At 43.7% G+C, this 23,277-nt stretch overlaps 4 protein-coding genes across 5 annotated transcripts; 2 read left to right on the top strand and 2 right to left on the bottom strand.

Annotated features, from left to right (window-relative positions):
- Nucleotides 1-1,853: 1,853 nt before the first annotated feature.
- Nucleotides 1,854-6,888, bottom strand: slc24a1 (solute carrier family 24 member 1; the record flags this gene model as incomplete). The annotated part of the gene is made up of 9 exons (XM_079742597.1): nucleotides 1,854-2,103; nucleotides 2,466-2,632; nucleotides 2,965-3,054; nucleotides 3,157-3,414; nucleotides 3,804-3,892; nucleotides 4,364-4,432; nucleotides 5,269-5,377; nucleotides 5,481-5,540; nucleotides 5,812-6,888. The coding sequence occupies 9 exons, from the start codon at nucleotides 6,886-6,888 to the stop codon at nucleotides 1,854-1,856; spliced, it is 2,169 nt and encodes a 722-aa protein (XP_079598723.1).
- Nucleotides 6,889-7,864: 976 nt separating this feature from the next.
- Nucleotides 7,865-13,059, top strand: ints14 (integrator complex subunit 14). Its single transcript, XM_079743904.1, has 12 exons — nucleotides 7,865-8,067; nucleotides 8,355-8,614; nucleotides 8,738-8,845; nucleotides 8,979-9,134; nucleotides 9,417-9,535; nucleotides 10,446-10,588; nucleotides 10,677-10,769; nucleotides 11,040-11,184; nucleotides 11,800-11,933; nucleotides 12,056-12,174; nucleotides 12,322-12,387; nucleotides 12,494-13,059. The coding sequence occupies exons 2-12, from the start codon at nucleotides 8,393-8,395 to the stop codon at nucleotides 12,725-12,727; spliced, it is 1,539 nt and encodes a 512-aa protein (XP_079600030.1). The 5' UTR covers nucleotides 7,865-8,067; nucleotides 8,355-8,392; the 3' UTR covers nucleotides 12,728-13,059.
- A 270-nt stretch (nucleotides 13,060-13,329) lies between these two features.
- hacd3 (3-hydroxyacyl-CoA dehydratase 3) lies at nucleotides 13,330-16,576 on the bottom strand. Of its 2 annotated transcripts, none has more exons than XM_079743909.1 (11): nucleotides 16,437-16,576; nucleotides 15,812-15,854; nucleotides 15,640-15,713; nucleotides 15,387-15,551; nucleotides 14,898-14,943; nucleotides 14,639-14,749; nucleotides 14,395-14,522; nucleotides 14,163-14,275; nucleotides 13,944-14,050; nucleotides 13,723-13,854; nucleotides 13,330-13,644 (listed from the first exon to the last, which is right to left on the bottom strand). In XM_079743909.1, the coding sequence occupies exons 1-11, from the start codon at nucleotides 16,521-16,523 to the stop codon at nucleotides 13,568-13,570; spliced, it is 1,083 nt and encodes a 360-aa protein (XP_079600035.1). In that variant the 5' UTR covers nucleotides 16,524-16,576; the 3' UTR covers nucleotides 13,330-13,567. The 2 variants fall into 2 exon arrangements, with proteins under 2 accessions (XP_079600035.1, XP_079600036.1); XM_079743910.1 differs by having other exon boundaries at nucleotides 14,898-14,940.
- Nucleotides 16,577-16,683: 107 nt separating this feature from the next.
- Nucleotides 16,684-22,492, top strand: ppcdc (phosphopantothenoylcysteine decarboxylase). Its single transcript, XM_079743137.1, has 5 exons — nucleotides 16,684-16,931; nucleotides 17,689-17,784; nucleotides 18,320-18,448; nucleotides 19,462-19,630; nucleotides 21,708-22,492. The coding sequence occupies exons 1-5, from the start codon at nucleotides 16,797-16,799 to the stop codon at nucleotides 21,791-21,793; spliced, it is 615 nt and encodes a 204-aa protein (XP_079599263.1). The 5' UTR covers nucleotides 16,684-16,796; the 3' UTR covers nucleotides 21,794-22,492.
- Nucleotides 22,493-23,277: the final 785 nt, after the last annotated feature.

The following is a 23,277-nucleotide window of genomic DNA, read 5'->3' as shown; positions in this document are numbered from 1 at the left end:
CACCTAGAACAATCAAACAAACGAAAATGTTTACTATTTGTTTAATTGAGACAATATTTTGATAAGAAATAAATTTATTATCAATTTCATAGAGTTATAAAAATGTACAAGGTATTTTCATGTTTTTGTATTTCCGTTTCAAAACCCAGCAACCCATTTAATTCAAAGTTAGCAAAAGGAAACATTGCATATCAACCACAAATGTTTACTCCTATAAACCAACACAACATGGCTGTGGACAGCTTCTGTTTACCCAGGGTATTTACACGTTCATGAGATTGAGGGAACCACAACTTTTGAACCACAAATATTAAATAATTTATTTGTTCCATTGGGAACCGGCTTGCAAGGACAATAATTAGTTAAATAGGGACATGCCATGCATAACTGTTTATCAGCATCTCTACACAAAGTCTGTAAATAACTCGAAGCAGCATCACAACCTGGATAGACTCCAACATTTTAAACACGTTGAATAAACATGAATTACCACACACAGAGATTGCTTCTGGAAACCTTGTATTCACCACCTTGTAACCAATGTCTACAAAAACACTGTGACCAAAATATTGATTTGTGTTAATATTTGTTTTGACTCTGTTGGTAAATCCAAGGAATTTGGATTGATGTTTATCCTTTATAAGACAAATACTAATTTGTACATATTTTTTTCATAAAAGAAGTGTGAAACAGAAATGTTTTTAGTTTTCTTTTGCCTGACTGGATCTTTAATTTGTTTTCAAATACAAATAAACACACTAATACTACAATTTGTCAATCATTTGTATCTTTCTATTTTTCTTTCCTTATTAGTCAAGTCTCTCCTTATCAAATGCCAACTTTTTAGATTCATAAAGCATTCTCAGTTAGGGTCATACAGTAAAGTGTCATGCTATACCTTCATATGTACAAATCATAGATGCATACACTCTGCTGGACTTCAAATAACTGGCTGAAAGAAAAACGACACTGATCAATGTAGAATCATCAAATAACTATAAAAAAATGTAAACTATACTTACCAACAAGCCTTTTTCAAAACTAGCATGTTCAAAGATGTGCCTTTCAGGTCTGTTTCCTCGTTTAATAACGGTTCGTAGATTAAGTCATCCCATGTCCATCTGCTTCCACAGTGCTTATGTAATGGGATCTAGACAAAGTTGCCATTTTGTGTGTGTGTGTGTGTTGTCGCTGCATTTCTGCTGCCATATACAAAGGCAAGGTCAATGGATGCAGAACGACTACAGTAGAGAGCAGAGGAGGAGGGTTCTAGCACCAGGCAGTCATGACACAGCTCTGCCAGACTCCACCTCCGACCCACCTCCTCCTCCTTCTCCTCCTCCACCTCTTCCTCGTCCTCCTCCTCTACCTCCTCTTCCCCCTCCACCAACTCCTTCTTCTTCCTCCTCCTGCTCCTCCGCCTCCTTCACCTTCTTGACGTCCAGCTCCTTCCCCAACTCCTCCTCCACCTCCTCTCCTCCACCTCCCCTCCATCCCCTCTTCCTCCTCCACCTCCTCCTCTTCCTCCTCCACCTCCTCCTACTCCTCCACCACCTCCTCCTCCTCCTTCTCCACCTCCCCTCATCCCCTCTTCCTCCTTCGGCACCTCGTCCTCCTGCTACTCCTCTCCCTCCTCTACCTCCTCCTCCTCCTCTGCCTCCTCCACCTCCTCCTCCTCCAACCCCTCCTCCTCCAACCCCCCCTCCTCTTCCTCCTCCTCCTTCTCCAACTCCTCCTCCACCTCCTCCTCCTCCAACCCCTCCTCCTCCAACCCCCCCTCCTCTTCCTCCTCCTCCTCCAACTCCTTCTCCTCCTCCTCTTCCTCCTCCTCCAACCCCCCCCCCCCCTCCTCCTCAGATGGACACAGGGCAGGTGATGATGCGGTCCTCCAGCATCACGCTGAGCACGAGGAACACCAGGTAGAGCAGGAACATGGTGGCGCCCAGGGTCTTGTTCATCTTCCAATTGCAGCAGGCGATGGAAATGATGACGAAGAGCAGCATGAGGAAGAGGAGGACGATGGCACAGAAAAGCCCGTTGCTGCTCACCTTCACTGGGACGAAGCCGTGTGTGATGGAGTACAGGAGCCAGGGGATTGGGAGACTGTAAAGGGGGGGGGGGGGGGACACATATAGTACAGGATAAGACACACAAAATGAACACAATTAAGTGTAAATGCATCCGTGTGAATGATCTTCCTAACCGATCACACTTTCCCTTTTTCTACCTCCCTTAATCTATTTGCTATTTAGCACACACTTTTGTCGAAGCAACTGATGTCAATTCAGATTCAGCTAATATACTGTAAGGCAGTTAAGCGCAGGTGTCGGGTTAGCATCTTGCTCAAGGGTGCCCGCAGGTAGACCATGGAGATTGGGGTTCTAACCCAGAACCTTTGAACTCAGAGACAAACAGCCTACAACCACTTTAGGTGATACTGTCCCTGAAGTGCTACAGCGACTCACCCCACAGTGATGTCAAAGATGTTGCTGCCCACTGAGCTTGAGACAGCCATGTCCCCCAAACCTTTCCGGGCCACGATCACACTGGTGATGAGGTCAGGGATGGAGGTCCCCGCCGCCAGGATGGTCAGCCCCATGATCTCCTCAGAGATGCCGATGGTTTCACCCACCTACGAGTCGAAATTCACATGAGATCACATCAGAGAGAGAGTCCTGATTGCCGAATCAGCAGATGAATAATCAAAATACTTTCTCTCTCTGGTTTTGGACACGTGTTAGTAGTAATGACCGGAGGAACCATTGTCTGTAATCTTTTTATCCATGCTATCCTATCGAATACATTTTATGCAGAAAGGTTTCACACAAATTCAATATATTGTGTTACTAAATTACTGAGAATGTTTCTCTACATGGTCCTATCTGAGTGTGTGTTGTGGTAGAAGAGGGAACATCTCAATGGTTGACATGAACATATACAGTATATTCCCCAAGGAAAGTTCACCTGATGGGCCCACCAAACCATAAGGTAGGAGAAGACACCAATCCACAGGATGGAGGCCAGGAAGGTCATCGCAAAGTATTTTTTGTATGCCTGAGAGAGAGAGGAGTGGTACACACAGTATAAGAACATTTTCTGATACAGAAAAGCAAAACTGTAGAAGTGGTCTTCTGTTTGCTCTGCACATGGGCTTACTGGGTCGCGGACGTCAGGAATGGTCAGCCACAGTGGGAAGACGATGGGCAGCAGGAATAGGAAGGTAGCTTGCTTTCGTCTGTTGTCTGGCCACTCTAAGGACAGAGGCTCCTCCTTTTCCTCCTCTTCCTCCTCCTCTTCGCTGACCTCGCTTTCACTCAAATCGCTTTCCTCCGAACTCTCCTCATCGCTGAGATCCTCATCGCTGCCAGAGTGGTGTGACCCGCCTGAGCCCTTGTCTCCTGCTGGCACGTCCTCCTAGAGAGGGGAGGGAGGTTTATACAACCTGTCAACTGGAAGGCAGAGACATTTGGCATTTTTTCCACATATGTCTCTGCGTCTTTCTATGGCCTTCCAGTTTACAGGGCCATAGAAAGAGGCAGATACATATATTGACCATACAGCTGGTGTGGATTTCTACAGCTTTCCAATATAAAGGTTGTAAAATCCTATAAACTGGAAGGCCGAGGCATATGATCCACACCCTGAAGGAGTGACCATGACATAAGCAGGAGTGGTTAAACGTTGCTGTACTTTAACTGCTGGGCATGTTTGGTTTTAAGTTGTATAGGTGGTTTCCAGGTTGGCCTCTTACATAGGCAGGTATTAAAAGATGGATTTTTTGGGAAAATCTCCAGGGCGAGTACCTTCTTGTTTTCCTGCGGTTCCGATTTTTCGGTCTCCTTGGCTGGAGCAGCCTCTGGCTCTTTTGGTTGCTCAGGCTTGCTTCCTTCAACTAGAAACAATGTATACATATAGTGATTAGAGTCATATATTTTTATTGTCAGGTACCGCCTGAAGCATTAGGTTGGGGTTAGGGATGGGTATACTGGCTGACCAGAGGGTTTTTGACATTAAATCAAATATGAAACAACATCCACATAAATACTGTTCACTAAGTAGCAAAAGAGGGCTATAGTGCAGACTGCTGGCAGAACAGACTTCCTACAGTCCTCTGTTAGGCTTTATTTAGCATCAGCTTGAGTGTAATATTACATATTGTGTTTCACTGGCTGGCATGTTCAACATGTGCAATTAGACCTCATTAGTTTCTGGCTTAGCCTGTGGGCTGCTAACAGATATTTTATGCTGATTGAATTTAGAGAGTCTGTCGGAGTTCATGTTAAGCCCTTTTAAGGGATTTATTATATTGTCCTCTGGCAATTTGGCAGTCAAGTGAGAAATGAAATGCACTGCAATGATTTACCTTTAGTTTTAGATTGCTTATTCCCTCTGACTACATTGTTTAGGGTCTCAGTCTTTTCCTTAAACTTTCCTACAAAGGACAACACAAACTACATGAAATATGCTTCCTGATTACAAATACAGGTCTTGTGAAGCAAATATGTAACAATGGAGCGAGGGTTGATTTGACCATAATTAGATTGCATATAGTGGTATGCAAATTGTCAATCCCAATATAATAAAAATAAATAAAGTCCTAAGATAAAGAAACTATAGTGCAGCAAATTAGTCTCAGCAGCATAACATGGCAGAGTCTTGGTAGTAAACGAGTGATTGGTGTTTTAAAGGGATTGGTTTGTTTCAAAGCACAGAGCGCTGCCTGTGATCCAGATTGTATAGGCACATTGAAAAGCTGATTACTCTGCTGAGCATACTGCAACCCCCCCCCCCCCCCCCCCCCCCCCCCACAGAGAGGGCCACGGGAGACTGTAATACCGACTGTCTATGTGGTCTGGCCTGGCATAAAACTCACTTCCATTTGTAGAGGAATCCCACTAACCCTAACCCTAAGCATAGTGTTATACTTTTGCAACCAATGTCATGCATAATGAACACTATTTGTTTGTTGTATGGTTGGTATGGTTTGTGATGACTAAAACACAATTCATTTCACATCTGCTGGAAGCCTTTTTGTATCTGTGTTCAAATAATGTACAGATTGTAGAAAGTATAGTATAACAGTATGTACAATAAGAACAGATACACATGTATAGATTGCAGCTGACATTAATCTGATGAGTATCCATCTAGATTTATTGCTGCCTTTAAGTTGAATCACATTGCTAATCCACCACACTGGGAGAAGCACAACACCATGATGAGACTGTTTCTGTAACCACGGTCACAGGTGTTCTGGAAGACACGTACCATGTCCTAGGGGGTCCAGCGTGTGGATCATGAGCTGGAAGATGCTGTTTCTCATGGTGCTGTTGTGCAGGGAGGCGGAGCTTCCACCGCGCTGGAGGGAGGGTCTCAGCTGGCCAGAGAGGAGGACGGAAACAGTGGTTACAAGGTATCAAGGTGCTCTATATTATGGATGATATGCGGCTTTAGTGGGTTGGTCATTAGTTGAACTCTACCTTCAACCATTGTTTGCCCTCTTTGATAGGAGGCACATTGTCTTCTTCTTCTCCAAGATCCTGTATGAGACATAGTAGTACCAGGATTTGACGTATAGATCAGTAATACAATGTGTGCTAACAGCTCAACTGATTCTGGTTTGTTTTGATATCTTTAAATGACCTAAAGGACATACCCTACCTTAAAAAAAGGCAATCTAAAGTTATCTACAGTTCCTTTACACTACAAGAGACAATATTGAATACATCTTGAATACAGCTGCCATGAAATCAAAGTAATTTCACTGTGTCCTTCAATTTAAAAGACATTCTTATTCAGAGTGACTCATACCTTGTCAGGCTCCTTCACTGCAAGGATCTGAACAATGTTCTTATGCTTGTGGAGCTGGAACTTGAAGGCCCGCTCCAGCTCCACATTGTACTTCATGAAGCACACGTAGAGTGTGTATCCGGCCAGCAGCGTGGCGCTCTCCCACCACATGATGAAGTTGTCCAGGAAGAAGACGATGAGCAGAAAGAGGCCCAGGATGTAGAAGGACACGTCCCGGAAGAGGGGCCACCAGGTCAGATGCAGCATCTCCTTGGAGACCAGCGCACACATTCCGATAACAAACAGGATGTTGAACACAGCCGAGCCCACGATGGTGCCGATGCCCACGTTGCTGTGCGCTATGAAGACCCCTATCAGTGACGTGAAGAGCTCAGGGGCCGAGCCCCCGGCGGCCATGAAGGTGGCCCCGGCCACGTCGTCCGAGATGGCCAGCTGGTCCGTGATTACGCCCAGGGCGGGAACGAAGAACTCGTCGCACACGACGGCGAGGGAAACGAACATGTACATCATGCCGAAGATGTGGAGCAGCACCCAGCCCCTCCTCCGGTCCTCCACGGTGAAGATGTCCGGGGGGTACTCCCCCATCATCGGGGGGGCTTCACCAGGGGCAGAGGGTGAGGTTGTGATCCCTGGAGGGGGCGTTGGCGTGGCGATGGGGGTCCCCTCTGGCGCCACCGGCTCTACCGGCTCTGCCACTGGCACCACTGGCGCCACGTAAATGCAGTGCACGACCTTATGATTGGTTGTTAGTATGGGAGGGGCTTCGGTGGAGGTCGTCGTGGCGTTTAAAACCATGTGATGTGTCACGGGCCGCACACCCGGTGTGGTTGGGTCGGTGAGCTCCAGGGGCGTGGTCGCCGTGACGGGTTCCTCCATGGCCGGGGTCTGGGTGGTGTGCTCGTCCACCTCTTCCAGGGTGGAGCCCTCCACCATGGAGTACTCCCCCGTCTGAGGCAGGCGCCAGGGCTCAGACAGCCGGGCGCTGATGGTCAGCTGGTACAGGGTGCAGAGGAAGACCCCGCTGAGCAGGAAGAGGACGCGGCTCAGGTGAAGTCGCTTCCGTCGTGTGCAACGCATCGTGCTCCAGACGGATGACGGCGCTGTTGCTTATGACAAACTTATGGGCATTAAAAGGCATAAAGGTCCACAGGTCCAGTAACCTCCCCCAAGGCCCAGGGGGTGACTAATCTGAAAGCTCCAGCGATGGGATTCATCTCTCGTCCTCAATCGATTGAAAGCCCGGGCTGATACAAGTTAAAGCATAGAAAATGATCAGAAAACATGTTGATCCATGAACCAGAGCATATCTAACAATGAATTCTATAAACTATACCTGAAACATTTTTGCTGAAATATCAAATGATAAAATACATCAATAAACGTGGCAGGGGCCACAAGCTTACCTTGAAATTAATTGTTTTGCCATATCAGCAATGTAAAGCCTTGATAAGCAGGTAATAATATACACAGCTGGGTACACTGGGGAAAACGAGCGTCCAAATGGTAACCAGTGGCCAGAGCGTTATGTAGGACGCACTGCGGGACAAGTCTCCACAATGGATTAGCATAATACATAATACCTGAAGTGTTTTAAGAGGCTTATGTGAATTGTCTCACTCTCACTTTGTCTTGCCCCTCCCTACCCTATTCATACATATTATATAGTTTGATGCTCACTTAATTTGTGCTTTGGCATACATTGAATCAATATTGCCTATTATTGAGAGAAAATGTGTGTGCAAAGCCTATAACTCATACGGAACATTATCATTAATTTACATTAACGACGAAACATGGAAAATGTTTGTTGTCCATTGACGTCCACATACATGAATCCAAGCAATTTTTTATGTACATAAAGATAACCATTTCAGCAAAAAATATGAGTCAGTGATGTCAGTGAGAGTAATTAAATAGTTAGAAATGTGATCATTCATTACGACTTAACCGTTTTTTTTTTGTAATAAACACTGCTTGGACCGTTTACATTCATCCCTTGTTTCACACGGACGCAATAAGCGTTGCACATCACAAATGGTGGAGAAGACGATAGTATACGTGAAGCTTTGTCGCAATCATACTTTATAATTCATTTCTAAATTCAGAACTGCACTAAAGTCTTCATTCATATCAAGATATTTGTATTTTGTTCTATACTAACTGCATAATGCAATCTGAATTCGGAATGATTGGCTAGCCAGCGTTAGGATCACAACCTTCTCAGGCTCGTCCTTTTCTCAGCCAACCCAGCAGAAGGTGAGTTATTGTTATAGTTATTGTTATATGTTGTTGTATACTTTATTATGTACTAACGTTGTGGATGTGGTCCTCGTCTCATGTTATTTATTATGTGTTACAAATAGCTCCCATCGTTTATCTTGTTTATATGTAATTTATATGTTATTTATACATGTCAACTCCTTCTGGGACCTGCAGGCTGCAGAACACTTGTAAATAACAAGATATATTATATTTAAGAAGCAATTCAAAATTCTACTCGTATAATTTTTGTATATTAATTATAAATTCGTTTTTGTGTTCAGTTAAAGTACAACGCAGGGGTCTTTCTTGGGTCTTCACGATGCCCACCGTGGTGGTGATGGACGTGTCGCTGTCCATGACGCGGCCGGTGTCCCTGGAGAGCAGCGAGGAGTTCCAGAGGAAGAACCTGGCGGTCCACGGCCTCACCATGCTGTTCGAACACATGGCTGCCAACTACCGCTTGGAGTTCACCTCCCTGGTTGCCTTCTCATCTCTCTGGGAGCTGTTGGTGCCTTTCACACGGGATTATAACACGTTACAGGTATAGCACAGGCGCCAAGGTGCTCGTGGCTCTTCAGTTCTCATTTTGCCACAATATTGTGAACAAATTGGTTTTATTTGATTTTAAACTTTATCTGCTTTGAACGATCTGCTTGCTGAGCAGGAGGCGCTGAGTAACCTGGAAGACTATGACAAAACATGCATTGAATCAGCTCTCAACGGAGTGAGCAACGTAGTCCAGCAGGAGTGGGGTAGTTCCTGTCCGTGTCAGGTGTGTACAGGCCTTTTATACTACTTACATCACAAGCCAAGATAAGCTTGTCGTAGTTGGTGTGTGACTGACTTGTGGCGGAAGTACTGTGTTGGTTGTCAGTGGGTGTGAGCTGTACTGTGATGTTGTGCAGGTGGTGCTGGTTACGGATGGCTCTCTGGGTATTGGGAAGGGTTCCCTACGTCATTCCCTCCAAACACTGAAACAGCGCGCAGATGACAAAAAGTTCCCCCTCCCGTTTCCTTTTCCTACCAAGATGTTCATCATGTGTGTTGCCAACTCAGAAGAGGTATCCAGTCCGTCCATCGATTCCTCTCAGTCACCTTTTTTCTCGAATATGATAATTATAAAATATAATTTTATTTTGCTACTTTTACTACACTTCTACCTTTTGTCTAAACAATGAATTGACAGTTCATTAATTCACGCCACATATTTCTTCCAACATAATATTGACTTATTGTGACTATGTAATGGTTTTATAGTGTTGCTTCTTAGGTTAATGTGGTATGATGTATGTATGTTCTTATGTATATGATATGATGTATAATGTTATCTATTGTGCTGCCAGTTGCAGACAACTGATGCGATGGACAACTTGGAGGAGCTGTTGCGTCTGAGTGGAGGGGATGGGCAGATCTTTACTATGGAGGGGCAGCTGTGTCTGAAGAGTGTTCAGGCTATGTTTGGGTAAGTTTTGTTTGTTTGGATCCAATTGTTTCCTTAAGCTATGTAATAAAATAAAGTAATTGAACCACCAGAAGGTCATTCGGACGCGGTCATTTGAAGAGTACCTTCACATGAGGAGAAAATTGACTATGTAGAGACACAATAATGTGTATCCTGGATAGAGTGGTTCTAATACCGATACCAGTATCTTAAATGCCGCTGATACTGCCTAAAATACAGTATCGGGTATCAGCGAGTACGCAAGTCTATGCGCCGATCCGATATCGTCACATTTTATGTTTGTTTGACTAGCTCATTTACGACGCAGGCAAATAACATCACAAACATGTGCAGTGTTAGGCTGCGTTTGTTAATGGTCAGAGGTGGGAAGACTGAATGGGAAACCTGTCATCTCTGACCTACGTGTGTTCGAGCTACCAAGTCGGAAAAACATGGATGCTCAAGCTAAACTAGTACAAATGTATTACTATAATTATAAATGATCAATGTAAATGATCCATTTTAGACAAACAAGAATTAATTCTCTGTACATGTATTCACATTACAATTTTGTTTTTTAGCAGAGGCTTTTATTCAAAGTTTCTTAAAATAAGTACATTCCTGTCATCGTAAGAGAACCCTTCAATGAGAGCTAATGCTATTATTAGTTATAATGCTAGATGCTGTATCGGTATATTCATACAGGGTCAGTAGTATACAGCTATTAAAATGTATCCCCAAAATGTTACTCGGTATCGGCCGATACTGAAGTTCAGGTATCGGAATCGGTATCGGAACATCTCTAATTCTAGAGGTTCAAAGTGTGTGTGTGTGTGTGTGCGTGTGTGTGTGTGTGTGTGTGTGCGCGTGTGCGTGTGCGTGTGCGTGTGCGTGTGTGTGTGTGTGTTTGCGTGCATCCGCCTGCTTGCAGGAGGCTCATAGACCAGGCGTACTCCCCCTTCCATGCGGTCCTGCACTGCGGGAACCTGTCCTCCGATGTGCAGGTGTTCCCTCGGCCAGAGCCTGTTGTGGTGGACGACGAGGTGGACCCCATGCCCAGAGTGGTCAACACAGGTAGCCAGTCCTTTGGCAGCAGGGGTATATATGTTCACATCAAGATTACAGGCGTCTCAACAGATTTTCACCTTTTGTATTATTGCAGACTTGGAGATTGTGGGATTCATTGAGATAGGGGACATTTCAAGCCCCCCTGTAACGTCCCGACACTTGGTTCTGCCCATCGCCGTGATCAAAGGTATGCATTTCATGTTTTTGACCCCAAGGGAGGGTGGGTGTTAGGGGGTTCAACTCCCAGCCAGAGGTACTGGGTTTATCGTTAGTCATCCTTGAGCAAGATGCCTTACCCCCATCCTGTGTATGAATGACAGAATCTGAATGCACTGTGCGTTGCATCTGATAAAAGTGCCCGCTAAATGATGAAATAATAAATATTGTAATTGTCAGTGACCGCTGTAGAAAGCATCCCCATGTGTGTTTCAAGCGGGTCTGTTTTTGGTGTTTCCAGAGGCGGAGGACGTCAGCACCGGTGCGGCGGAGGAGCCTGAGGAGGAGGTTTCCGCCAGTCAAATAGCGGGAAAGAGTCCCAACTTCTGTGTCCTTTTGCACGGCAGTTTGAAGGTGGAGGGCATGGTGGCACTGGTCCAGCTGGGGTGAGTGCCCTTAATAACACCTTGTGAGGCTCTGGTCTGTCTGACTCATTAAGGGCACTTACGCAGTCGATGCCCTGGGCTCACATTACATACTTGAATTGAATATGCATATTCATTGGCCCACCTCCTTTTTATATGAATAATATTTCATATTTATATTCTTTAATGTCGATCCATACTCTTCCTTTGTCTATAACCACCAGGATACTTATGCTATATTCTTATTATTCAGGGTCTCTGGAATGCTGCTGGTGTTTTCTTTATGATGCATATTTTTTGCTCATCATATATTTTCTATTTCTGAACTTATCTGGGACTCTGTTTAATAATGTTTCTAACTACGTTTTGCTGCTTTGCATGTCACAGGGAAATTCGCTTTTCAGAAGGATCCTGTGTAATACTTTGCGTATAAAAGAACGTTGACTTTGAACTATAAGGCTACAGAGTAAACAAATCTCATGTTTCAGCCAGCCTTCCTTTCGGGGGTGGGCGGGATTTGGGGTGGGGAGAGGAGCAGCGAGTCCTTCTTTCTTTTTAATTATATACACTTGCATTGGAACTGCATTGAGCTCATGTTGAAAAGAATCTTCTCCCACCCATTCCTGGTGTCACCAGGCCGGACTGGTATGGCATGCTGTACTCCCAGGCAGACAGCAAGAAGAAGTCCAACCTCATGATGTCTCTGTTTGAGCCCGGCCCGGAGCCTCTTCCCTGGCTGGGCAAGGTCGCCCAACTGGGACCAATATCTGGTAATTCACCTCACCGTGCAATTAACCCCATTCATGTCAATGATTTTGCATCGTCAAAGCAGTAAGCCCATGCACGTCTACAACCCTCGGACAGTGGTCGTTGATTATTTGCGTTCTTCCAGAGGCGGCTGAGAACCCCTATGGGGAGGACGACAGCAAGAGTCCATTCCCAGTCCAACCCTCGATTAAACGAAGCTATGCCCAGAATGTGACTGTGTGGATCAAGGCTAGTGGATTACAGGTACATTGGCTCCATCTATTATACATGTACATTTTTACATGGGTGCTCTTTAATAAATATGAGTTCCCTTGTATAGATGTATAAATGGATTGTATTGGCTGCTCCTCAAGCATGTTGCTCATATGTTGCATGCATCCTCCTCCACAGACGGACGTGCAGAAGATTCTGAGGAACGCCCGGAAGCTTCCAGAGAAGACCCAGACCTTCTATAAGGTGAACGCTCTTCAAACCCACCCTGCCGGGCTGGCCTTCAGTAAAGCACGTCAAGCAAGTTTTCCCTTGTTTTGGTTTTTATGGAAATGTTTTGTCTGTCCCCCAGGAGCTGAACCGCCTGCGGAAGGCCGCCCTGGCCTTTGGATTCCGGGAGCTTCTGAAGGGGGTGGGGGACCTGCTGGAGAGAGAGTGCACCCTGCTCCCGGACTCGGCCCACCCCGACGCCGCCTTCCAGCTCTCCCACGCCGCCAAGCAGCTCCGGCTGGCCAGCGCCGGGGACTCCCAATACGCCGCCTTCGACCAGAACATTGTGCCGATGCACACCGACTTCTCCAGCTGAGTGGCAGCGTGATCCAGTGGCAAAATAAGACTTTGAAATGATCAGTTCCAAAATCTGCTGCGAAGTCGAGGACAGCCACTCCTTGTGGGTCGTCTGTTACACCAGTATGGACTGACAGGGCTAACAACGTGGAAGTCAAGTAGATGGCTGTAGATATAGTACTCGTGTGGCCTGTTTGTGAGGCAAGACCATGGTTTGTTTAACAGTGGCATGTACATATTTTTCTACTGTTTATAGTACCTTTCATAAGTACAATCTCCAACAAACTTGGGGATTTATTAATAAAATTGCCATTTGTTATTACTGTTGTAATGGTTACTGAGTAGCAGACATTTCTAGGTTCAATAAATAATAGGCAATGGTACCATCAATGTATTAAAATATAAAATAAAAAGCTTGGTTTCGCTAAGAATGAAAATTAATTCACAGATCAAAGGGGGTTTACAAGAGTGAATAGAGCTTAAAGACCCATCACTTTTAGATAAAAATACCATATGAAAAATCATATGAAAGGGTTAGATTATGTTAGATGTGTTTGATTACAAGGATTCCATAAATCTAGAAATATATTTCAGAATTTTTTTTTATTGCTTGAGGAAATTCATTCACAAAATTACAAAATATAGGTTGTAATACAGTATAAAAAGTTAATAGATTTTTTTATAAGGGGACCTTCTCAATTAACTGCACATTAAATACATTTCACGATCCATGGATACATCACTATCCTATCCAGAAGCTTAAAATCTAACTTTTATATAAGAAAATAAAAATTCCCCTGTGTGAAGTTGAATTCACACAGGGCAGACAGTAGAGATGATTCTGAAATGCTGCTTCATCTTACTGAGCTTTCCTCTTCTTGGTGTGGAATCGCCTCTTCCTTTGCTTGTAGAGGTGTCGGAAGTTTACGGTCAACGCTGAAAATAGACCTTTGGTTAGAGTACATAACGCATTGGTTCAGTAAACCTGATGAGAAGGTTATTTTTCAGACTCACCAAAGACCATCAGAACAAGGTAGATGTACAGGAAGTGGGAGAATCTGATGGACACGCCGATGGACTTTGTGAGATCAATGCTGAACAAGTTAGCCTCATCAAAGAGGGGGATGGACTGGACGACCGCCACAGCTGCAATTGTTGAGAATATATATAAATTTTATTATTATTTTCCAGTTAACTAAAAGGGGAAACACTTGGAATACGGTGTATACACCTACCTTCAGCCAGGGCTCCTAAGGGGTACAAGGGTATCCATGCAGTGTACCTCAACCAGGTGAGGTCTTTCCACTCTGTGTTGAAACAGCCCAGCATGTAGAAAGGATACCTGGAGGAAATGGCAAAACGATTATCTATACTCAAAATGTATACGGTAAAGTCCCTTTTCCATTCAATTCAACCTCAGATGAAAAAAACCAAGCATAAACGCCTAGACTCACCGAAATATCTCAATAGCGCTCCAGGGATAGAACACAAAGAAGACCACGGCTTTGTTATGCATCTCCTCCAAGCTCCCAAGGATGATGAAGAGGATGAAATTCCTCCCAACCACCTGGAGCAGACAAACAACGGCAGTCATCACTAAGTAACAAGCAGTAAATATTAGCTTATTGGCCACCTAACGGCAACAGTTACAAGGTGTGTCGTTGCGAGATAAGGAAACCGGGCTACCTGGATCAAAGTAGGAACCACTCCTGTCTTGACCACTCCAAAAGCAGCGTTAACCACCTCAATGGCTGCCAGAGTCTGGCAGAAGAACATGACATCCGACATGGTGTGAAAGGTGTCGTACATAGAGTCTGGAAAGAGAGCACAGAGCTGTGATGGGTTCAGTTCAAGATTTGAACAGCATCATCAATCTAACAATGGATTAAGATCCTTAAGTACAGAAATTTCAGGGGATTAAGATCCTAACCTTGGCCAAAGATGAAAAGCCGCACAGTCATGTTGATGAAGATCCAGGAGAAGCAGAGGAACTGGACCAGGTTATACAGGAACAGGAATATCGTCTTAACACTAGGAAGCCCTGGAAACAATGGGATTAACTAATTTCATTAATTTAACAGTTTATCTATGAGTACACAAGCATAACAAAAAATATGTTTATTTAACTTAATAACTTTTACATAAGCAGTCCTAAACAAACATCAGTTTGTTGTATGATTAATACTCACCATTCTCTTCTCTCCTGAACATCTTTACTCTTTTCTGTTTCTCCTCCTTTTGGAAGAAAGACATTAGGTTCTAAACTGGACATGAAATGTACAGCAAACTCTGTGAAATCTGTGTTACCCAGCTTCACTTGCTAGAGACTCTGAGTCTATAGATAGACAGACAGATAAAATAGTTGATTGATAAAACTTTATTAATCCCCTGGAGGGGAAATTCCTTTGTCACAGAACAGCAGCAGTGGAAGATACAGGATATAATATATATCCTTGGGTGCTCTTTACAATAAAATAAAAATACAAAGTGCTTAGGAAAACAAAAATAGATGCTAAGGTAAATGTTAAAGTAAGGACGAACAGAACAAACAGGACAAACAGTATAAACCGTATTAATTATAAAGCCTAGTGCCAGTATTTCACTATACCTTTATGTGTCCATACACAAGGTGTGTGCACGATTGTTCCTCTCAAACAGAATACAGCCTTTATGTTCACCTTTTCATGTATCTCCATCTCAGCATCAGACTCTTCCAGCCAGCGGTCGAAGTCCGGGGCCAAGAAGAGAGGCTTTTTCTCCTGAATGGTCAGCCTATCCCACCAGCCTTGCTGAGCTTTCTTTACTGTAATACTCACCTGCCTCTGTGTGGACTTGAAGCTCACCTACAATCATACGTGTCATAAGAATATCAACAGAATATATTTCCACAGCATTACTGGTACCATCAAGATAGACAGGGCTTGTGCTTACCTCTGGGTTTACCGGCAATCGAAAAGCCAGACTGAACTGATAGTAATTTTGTCCCTTTGCGCCATGACCCTGTCCTTTAATCAAGCCAAAACAGGTATGAAATCCTTTGGTTTACTCCAGAATAATTCCCAACCACACGAAACACAAGGCCTCAATAAAACCAGACGCTCACCACTAAATTCTAAGACGTTTTCATGCATATGGACCTTCATATTCTGAAAAAGACAAAAACTTGTTAGATTGACATACTCTGTGTGTGTCATACTCTGTACTATGTGATTGCTTTACAGCCGACCAACTACATAGCCTAACTATGCACTTAGGAGCTACTCAAGACCAGCCACAAATGACTTTATATCGACATGGGATTATTGTTGTAAAAAATAATAATAATAAAAAAGAAAAATCATATATATACCCACCAGATGTCAAAAGGATTCATGCGCTGAATTCACATAAGATCGACAGTTCTAGTCGCATGTAGCTAGACTTTTTATAGGAAGTCATTTTATGGACCTTATTCTGACAAAGAACGCTACTACTAAAAGGCGCTCCTCGACACCAGCCACAACTGAATCTTAAATCAAAATGGGATCATTGTGAATTTTATTAAAAATATTTAAACATATGATTCATGAGCTGAATTAACACGAGATCGACCGCTCTGGTCGCATGTATCTAGATTGTTTTATAGGAAGTGATCGGGTTCACTCTCACAGTTCACAATGTAGTATAAAGCCATGAACTTATAGTACTGAGGATGTCGAGCTCAGTCCTGGTGGGTCAAGCGATCCTACCTGTGTGTCTATCAACTCTACCCGCAGGTAAATGTCTTCATGGCGCTGTGCCCAGTACACATGGGGTGTGAGCAGGGACATTTTCATTATATCCTTGTTATTCTCGCCCAACAGTGTTTGAGCCCCACTGACAGACAGCACTGAATTAGTAACCCGGTCAGTCCGAACATGACCTACGCATGCGCAGACTACGAGGTATCGCTTGCTGAACGTTACGTCATTGGCTAGACGTCAGTGTTGCCGGAAACAGAGGACCAGGAAACACGAAAGAAAGTGAATCCTTAGCACAGGATTCTTACGCCTGGAAATACTTGGGTATTGAAGCAAACCGATATGTTCTGAAGTCGTCCTATCACTAATATGCAGACTGGGGTGTCCCCAAAATGTGATTTGTGGACCGGAAGTGGTACATTCCGTGTGCTTGTTGGGGTGACGGGTAGCGTCGCGGCTCTAAAACTGCCTCTTTTGGTCTCCCAACTTCTGGAATTACCAGGGGTAAGATGACGTTACACTCAATAAAAATAAGGTTTTATTGTTATATATAAATCCTCAAAGTGCATGAAACATTTTCTTCGTTCGTGCATTAATGTTAGTGACATAACATAACTGCACCGCTAGATGGCGCTAAATTAGAGTGGTTGAGACGTCTGCAAAAAGGTCAACCATGGAGACAAACAACAGTTTCGGGATTCCTATAAACTGACTAGCATCTACTTGTGAAATATGACCCAATGGACAATTTTGATCAATTTGAAAGAGGGTTTAATGGGAAAATTCTATTTTCACATTCTGTTTCTCTAACTACCATTTGCTGGTATGTGCCTGTTTTCTTGACCCCTCGGGAAGGTCGAAAAGCCAGGCCTCCAACTGATTAGGCATGGCTACATTATGACATCCTGAGGAGGTTCATCGATAGGTTACCATCTGGTTAACCCATGCTATGGTTTTATTTGACGATTGTATGTTAGGCCTTGGATTATTGTTTGTTTGTTGTATGTTGTTTTATGTTTTATTACTTAAATGATTTAGCCCTAATGTTATGTGTTCGGATGACTCTTTATTCTTAAACAGTTAAGACAGAAACAATTGACGTGGTTAAAAAAAGGGTCAACCCCCACTAGAAAGTTTGATATGATATGATCCAAAAAAGTTTTTTAGCATATCATTACCTTTTGTTCCAATGCAGACAAGACATATTGTGATGAATGAAAGCTGACCAAACATCTCCTGTAACTGTTATTCCTGGCTCCAGGTGGAGGTGCGAGTGGTTTCAACCGAGCATGCTCATCACTTCTATAACCCGGCGGAGATAACGGTTAAGGTCTACACAGACAAGGATGAGTGGGAGGTGAAGATGACTTTATTACATTCTCAATGGACATTTATTAGGGAGCAGATCTCATTACAACTTAGGGGGAGAGACCACAACATGGAATTTTTACAAGAGCATTTTCTGGAGGGAACATCAATTATAACCTATATCAAATGATCTTCTGTTGCAGTCCCACAGCCATTACTAGTAGCTCAAAATGTATCTTCATGAATCCCTTTTGGGCCATCACTATGCATATTTACCTATTTTACAGAGCCATACATCCACAAATGCCACTATATATGTATATACAAAGGTTCAGACCACTGCTCAGGATACATAGGTAAGGCATAAATAGAACCGGTCAAAATTTTTTATGTGTGAATTGTTTCAAATGTGGTGTTGGCTTCTATTTAGTATATATTCTTATTTCATACATTTAAACAATTAGGGGGGGGGGGATTCTGTGTTTTCCAGTAGTTGGAGTCCCCTCCATCCCCCCAGGATCTGCCCCCATGGTCGGTTGGATGAGGGGTCAGTTCTAACCATAATAACTTGCTCTCTATGATAGCTGTGGACGCAGCGCTCCGACCCTGTGCTGCACATCGAGCTCAGGCGCTGGGCAGACCTATTTGTGATCGCTCCACTAGATGCCAACACCCTTGGAAAAATTGCAAGTGGAATCTGTGACAATCTGCTGGTAAGTCCCATGAGTTAGTGGTAAAGGTAAGTAGTATTTGGGAGGTTGAGTGTTTCCTGTCCCTAAACCAAAAGTCGTTTGCGAACACTGGGGGCACTTATTGTCACCCCTTCCCTCTAAATGTGACCTGATGTTGCTGAGCTCAGTTCACCTTGGTCTGTGGTAAAAAATAACCGCGTTCTATCACTTCAACTAATTAAGAGAGCAAAAGAAATCGAGGGCTCCGGAGCAAGTATGACAAAAAGACTTTATCGTTACAAAGACAACAACAAAGCCGAGTAGTTTGCAAAGCACTGCCAGTCAACAGATCCCGGCCTCTTTTTTATCCTCACATACAAAGTTGTTTCTTGTTTGAGGTGTCCGCCCACGGCCACCCATGGCTGATCAGTCATAAATTTCTTTAAGCGAGTGGCTGGCAACACTAATCTAAAACACCGGGCTGACGTCAGCACGCATTGACCCCGTAGCCTCTGGTGACGTGTTGGACTCACGCTCAGACCCCAGACTCCCTGACGATGTAGATCGTTTTTAGATGCTTTCTACCATTAGATATATAGGCCTAATAATAATCAAGGTTTGCCTTAGAATATAGTCATTAATTTCTTCCATAGGTCTTCGACCGAGTCAGTCAGCAGACTTGCTGGTGCTACTCCAGGCCACATTTAAAGGGAAGGGGTGACTTGGGTGACTTGTCTTCTCAATCTTTTCTCCACAATTATTGTATTCATATAGCATATAGGCATAATAAGAATTATATATTATCATTGATTGTACAGATACATTTCTCCCATAACCTAACCCCTGGTCCGCAGACATCCCCGGCACCATTGCAATAAGTAAGTGTTCACAAACGGTTTACCCACACACCTTCCGGTTTAGGGACCGGAAACACTCAACCTCCCAAATGCTCCTGGGGGGGGGGGGGGGTTCATTAAATACTACTAAGGTATCATCAGACACCTGAGGGATGAAATAGATGGCGCCAATATAAATATCTAACTTTGATTTGGCAGACGTGTGTGGTGAGAGCGTGGGATAGCTCCCGGCCTCTCCTCTTCTGTCCCGCCATGAACACGGCCATGTGGAACCACCCAATCACAGCCCGGCAAATAGCCAGCCTCAAAGACTTTGGATACGTGGAAATCCCCTGCATTGCCAAGAAACTGGTGTGTGGAGATGAAGGTTTGTTTGTGGGTGTTATTATTCAAAAAGCCGATATCTTGTTTCCACAACATAAATTGACATGATTTAGACAATATGAATTTAGTAAGGCTTGTTGTAGTTATTTTCCCCCACCGACTTTGCGGCCACATTCCTTGTTCACTCTATCATGAAGCTAGTTGATGGCCGTTGACCGGGTCAGGGGTCAGCTCTCTCGCTCGGCTTCTCATGAATTACCGGCTTGTGTTTTATACTCAGTCAGCGTTGTTTGTTGTAATAGCACTTAGTACGACATTTATGGAAGTGTTTGAAAAAGTCCAGGCCCAACCAGGCGGGTTTAAACACACTCACATTCTCAGGACGTTCTCTGTAAAATGCGTAATGTGTAAACAAACAGAAACATTTGCTGGATCTGAAAGCTTGCTCACTCAGTCCCACTCATGCATTGCACCGATTGAGCCGGTATCGGTAGACGGGTTAAAACATTCCCTCTCAAATAGCTTGTTTATGGGTTGTTGGTTTAAGATTGTAAGGAAATGTCCATAAATAAGACAATTGTCATTTGAATCAATTGAAAGAGACAGCAACCTTTCATCGGAGTCACATCTTTTGCTATCACACAAGCATCTGGTGGTACGAAACGCAGTTCTCTCGGGGGTTTTATGACCAGGAGTAAATTAATCTTGTTTCCTGTGTGTGTAAATGAGGGATTTCCTGGTCACAACTTCCTTTTTTTCACCATCTTTATGGTACATCTGGTAATGTTGACCAGCTTTTGGTGTAACAGCCCAAGTGGGTATTGTATTGGGCAATATTATTCATATCTTTATTGCTTAAGGGCACAGGGGCATGTCGAGACATGATCTATTGTCTGTAGAGACAGAGAGGTTTTGCATTTAATGATACATTTCATTTCCTGGTTAACGTCCCCTTGAGATAAGACAAGGAAGTAGGTATTTTCTTATAAATGGTAACACAAACCAAGCGGTCCTGGTATCAAAGCCAACAAGTGAGTATCTGCAGGGTAAACATGTGAGGCAGATGAGCTCAGGATGGAGTTGCATAGCGTGGTAATCCTCCTCATGTTGTGGTCGTTCCTCTTCCACCCATAACCCCAAAACCTCTAAAGATCATTGAGACTGCCCTGTAAAGTAGGCCAGTAGGTAGAATAGTAGTAGGTAGTTCTCAGTAGGTAGCGGACGGAAACATTACCAAGATATGTATTGATAAATCTGACACTATTTCACCAACAGCAGATTGACAGAAGGTCACATAAATACAGGCTCATAGAAATCTGACAGAAAGCTGCATTATTTGTCAAAATATGTGTTGGGGGGCAACTTTAAAATAATTCACAAATAATGGTGCATATGCATCATAAATATAAATTGTAGCAGTTATATTGTAAGCATGAACTATTTTCAAAACTTCACCAGCTCACTATAATTGCCCTAACCGGTGACAGTAACCTGTGCTTCTTGAATACCAGCAAACTTCCCAGCACAACAGCCTTGTGCAACATCACGCCTTGCTGCACTGGTCGGAACAACGACTTCCACCAGTTTCCTGTTCGCTGAAGGCATTGAGTCAGAGCCATAAATAGTTCAATAGTTGAAATCGGCCTCATACATAACATCAGAATTTCCCTGCTACCATGCAGAAGGCAGGGTTGGTATTATACCGTTTGTAAAAATAATCCAGCATAATGTTACTGCGTAATGAAAGTGTCCTTTGCACTGTCTGCATACCGAAGTAGAATACATCGTTGACACATAATGAGTCAAGCAGACTCCTTATTACTCCCTGGTTGATACCCATTGGTACCTGAAGGATGTCTGAGATTGTCTCTGAAGACATAAGCAGCGACGTCTTAGGCCTTGTGCAGGCCTCCTGTGGCTTCCCCGTGTTGTTCTCCTTCCCAAATCAGAAGAGTCTTAAGTAACTCTCCAGCGACACTTATCCGTTGTCACCCTCCATTCAGTCCGGGGCTTTGCAGCACCTGGACTCCCATCGGGGCTCTCAGTGCAGGTGCAGTAGTGAGAAGGCCGCTGGCCAAACAAGTCATTGTAATTGTCTGATATTGTTTATTTTATTACAGGTCTAGGAGCCATGGCAGAGTTGTCAACTGTTATAAATGTTGTGAAACAGCACCTTCAGAAGTCTGAGTCATCTCGCACCACATGAAAGTGAAATATCCTGTATGAGAAGTCCAAAGGGCGGTACCTAATAAATATGTGTCTCGTATCTCATTCTGCTCTCTTATCTTGGATACTCAATCTTTTTTGATTCACAGTGAATCTCTTTATTATTCTGAATATAAAAGTGTTTATTGAAGGGTGTTTTTTATTGGATAACAATATATTGTCATAAACTGACACACTGTATTCTTTACTCCTATCTTTTTTTATGGTATTAGATCTCAGCTTGTCACAGATGTCAATCATGTACTTGATATGCTTAGGGTTTACTATGTGGTAAACATGAAGAGAATTTGTAGGATTGCAATTCATTTTCGCCATGCAGATGCATGGCTTAATGTTAACTCACACTAATTAATATTAAACTAATCTAAAAAAATCGAATCTAAGATAAGGTTTCAGTAGAATTACATTCTGAGCTATGGTACTCATAAGACCTGGCTATAACACAGATCAACAGTGTGTGAATCTATGTGTTCATATCTTTTCAGGTATAAATACTCCTACTTGTGTAGGAGGGGACAGTGTTTAGTCCTGCTCTGCAGTCTTCAGAGTCCGGCTGTAGCCGGAACTGCTTGAGCTGCAAATCTACCTGTTGCTGCGACTTCTTGGTCTGTGTCTGCAGCCTCATCCCGACTGAGCCCAAAAATCTCATTTTAAGTGTATTATTTACACACAACGTGGCTCCTGTTCTCAAGCAGACCAGACGATTTATTTGGAATGCAAATAAACACAGAATCTTGTCCCCTGAGCTCTGACTTGTCTGCCTGCCATTGGCTGCTGTGAGCCTCCATTGTGTTTTACATCATGGCCTTTTGGATGATGTGGAGGAACAGGGCGAGTGAAGGTGTATCACATGATGTGCTGCTCGGCTCTGCACACCTGGCCCTCAGGGAGGGCATTTGCACAAGCATTTCATGGCTACCTACAAATTATCATTGTTTTAGTTTACAAGCTATGTGCTATCGAAACAAGATCAATATTACTGTGTCAAAGATTAAAGTAGTGATACACGTATACATGTTTGTAGAACAGACATGGGAGTGTTGATTCGGATGAGGACAGTTTGATCCAAACGGAGATGGCTGATTTAAGTAAAATATTTACACAGTAAGCTTTACTTATCCAGTTCTAATAAAATGAAGGAAATATAAAATAGGATCAACGTATATGGCTGCGCCTGTGTGTGTGTGTGTGTGTGTGTGTGTGTGTGTGTGTGTGTGTGTGTGTGTGTGTGTGTGCGTGTGTGTGTGTGTGTGTGTCAATATTTGTTTACAGGTGCACAGGTGCGAGCTTGGTCTGATGTAACGCAAACAGCTCTTGCTCATCATGTCACTCGCTGTTGCCTCCGGGAGCCCGCAGCGGTGTTTCATCAGAAAGTACATCCTGGGAGATCCCCCACCCTGGGCCTGCCTCCCCTCAAGGCACCTGATTACCTCTGGCTCCCTCTCGGGTGGTAAACAGTTCAGC

The sequence above is a fragment of the Pollachius pollachius genome (assembly GCF_949987615.1).
Source record: "Pollachius pollachius genome assembly, chromosome: 9".
In the NCBI taxonomy this organism is placed as follows: Eukaryota; Metazoa; Chordata; class Actinopteri; order Gadiformes; family Gadidae; genus Pollachius; species Pollachius pollachius.
The sequence above is the reverse complement of the archived record's forward strand: the minus strand, read 5'-3'. Positions and strand labels throughout refer to the sequence as shown.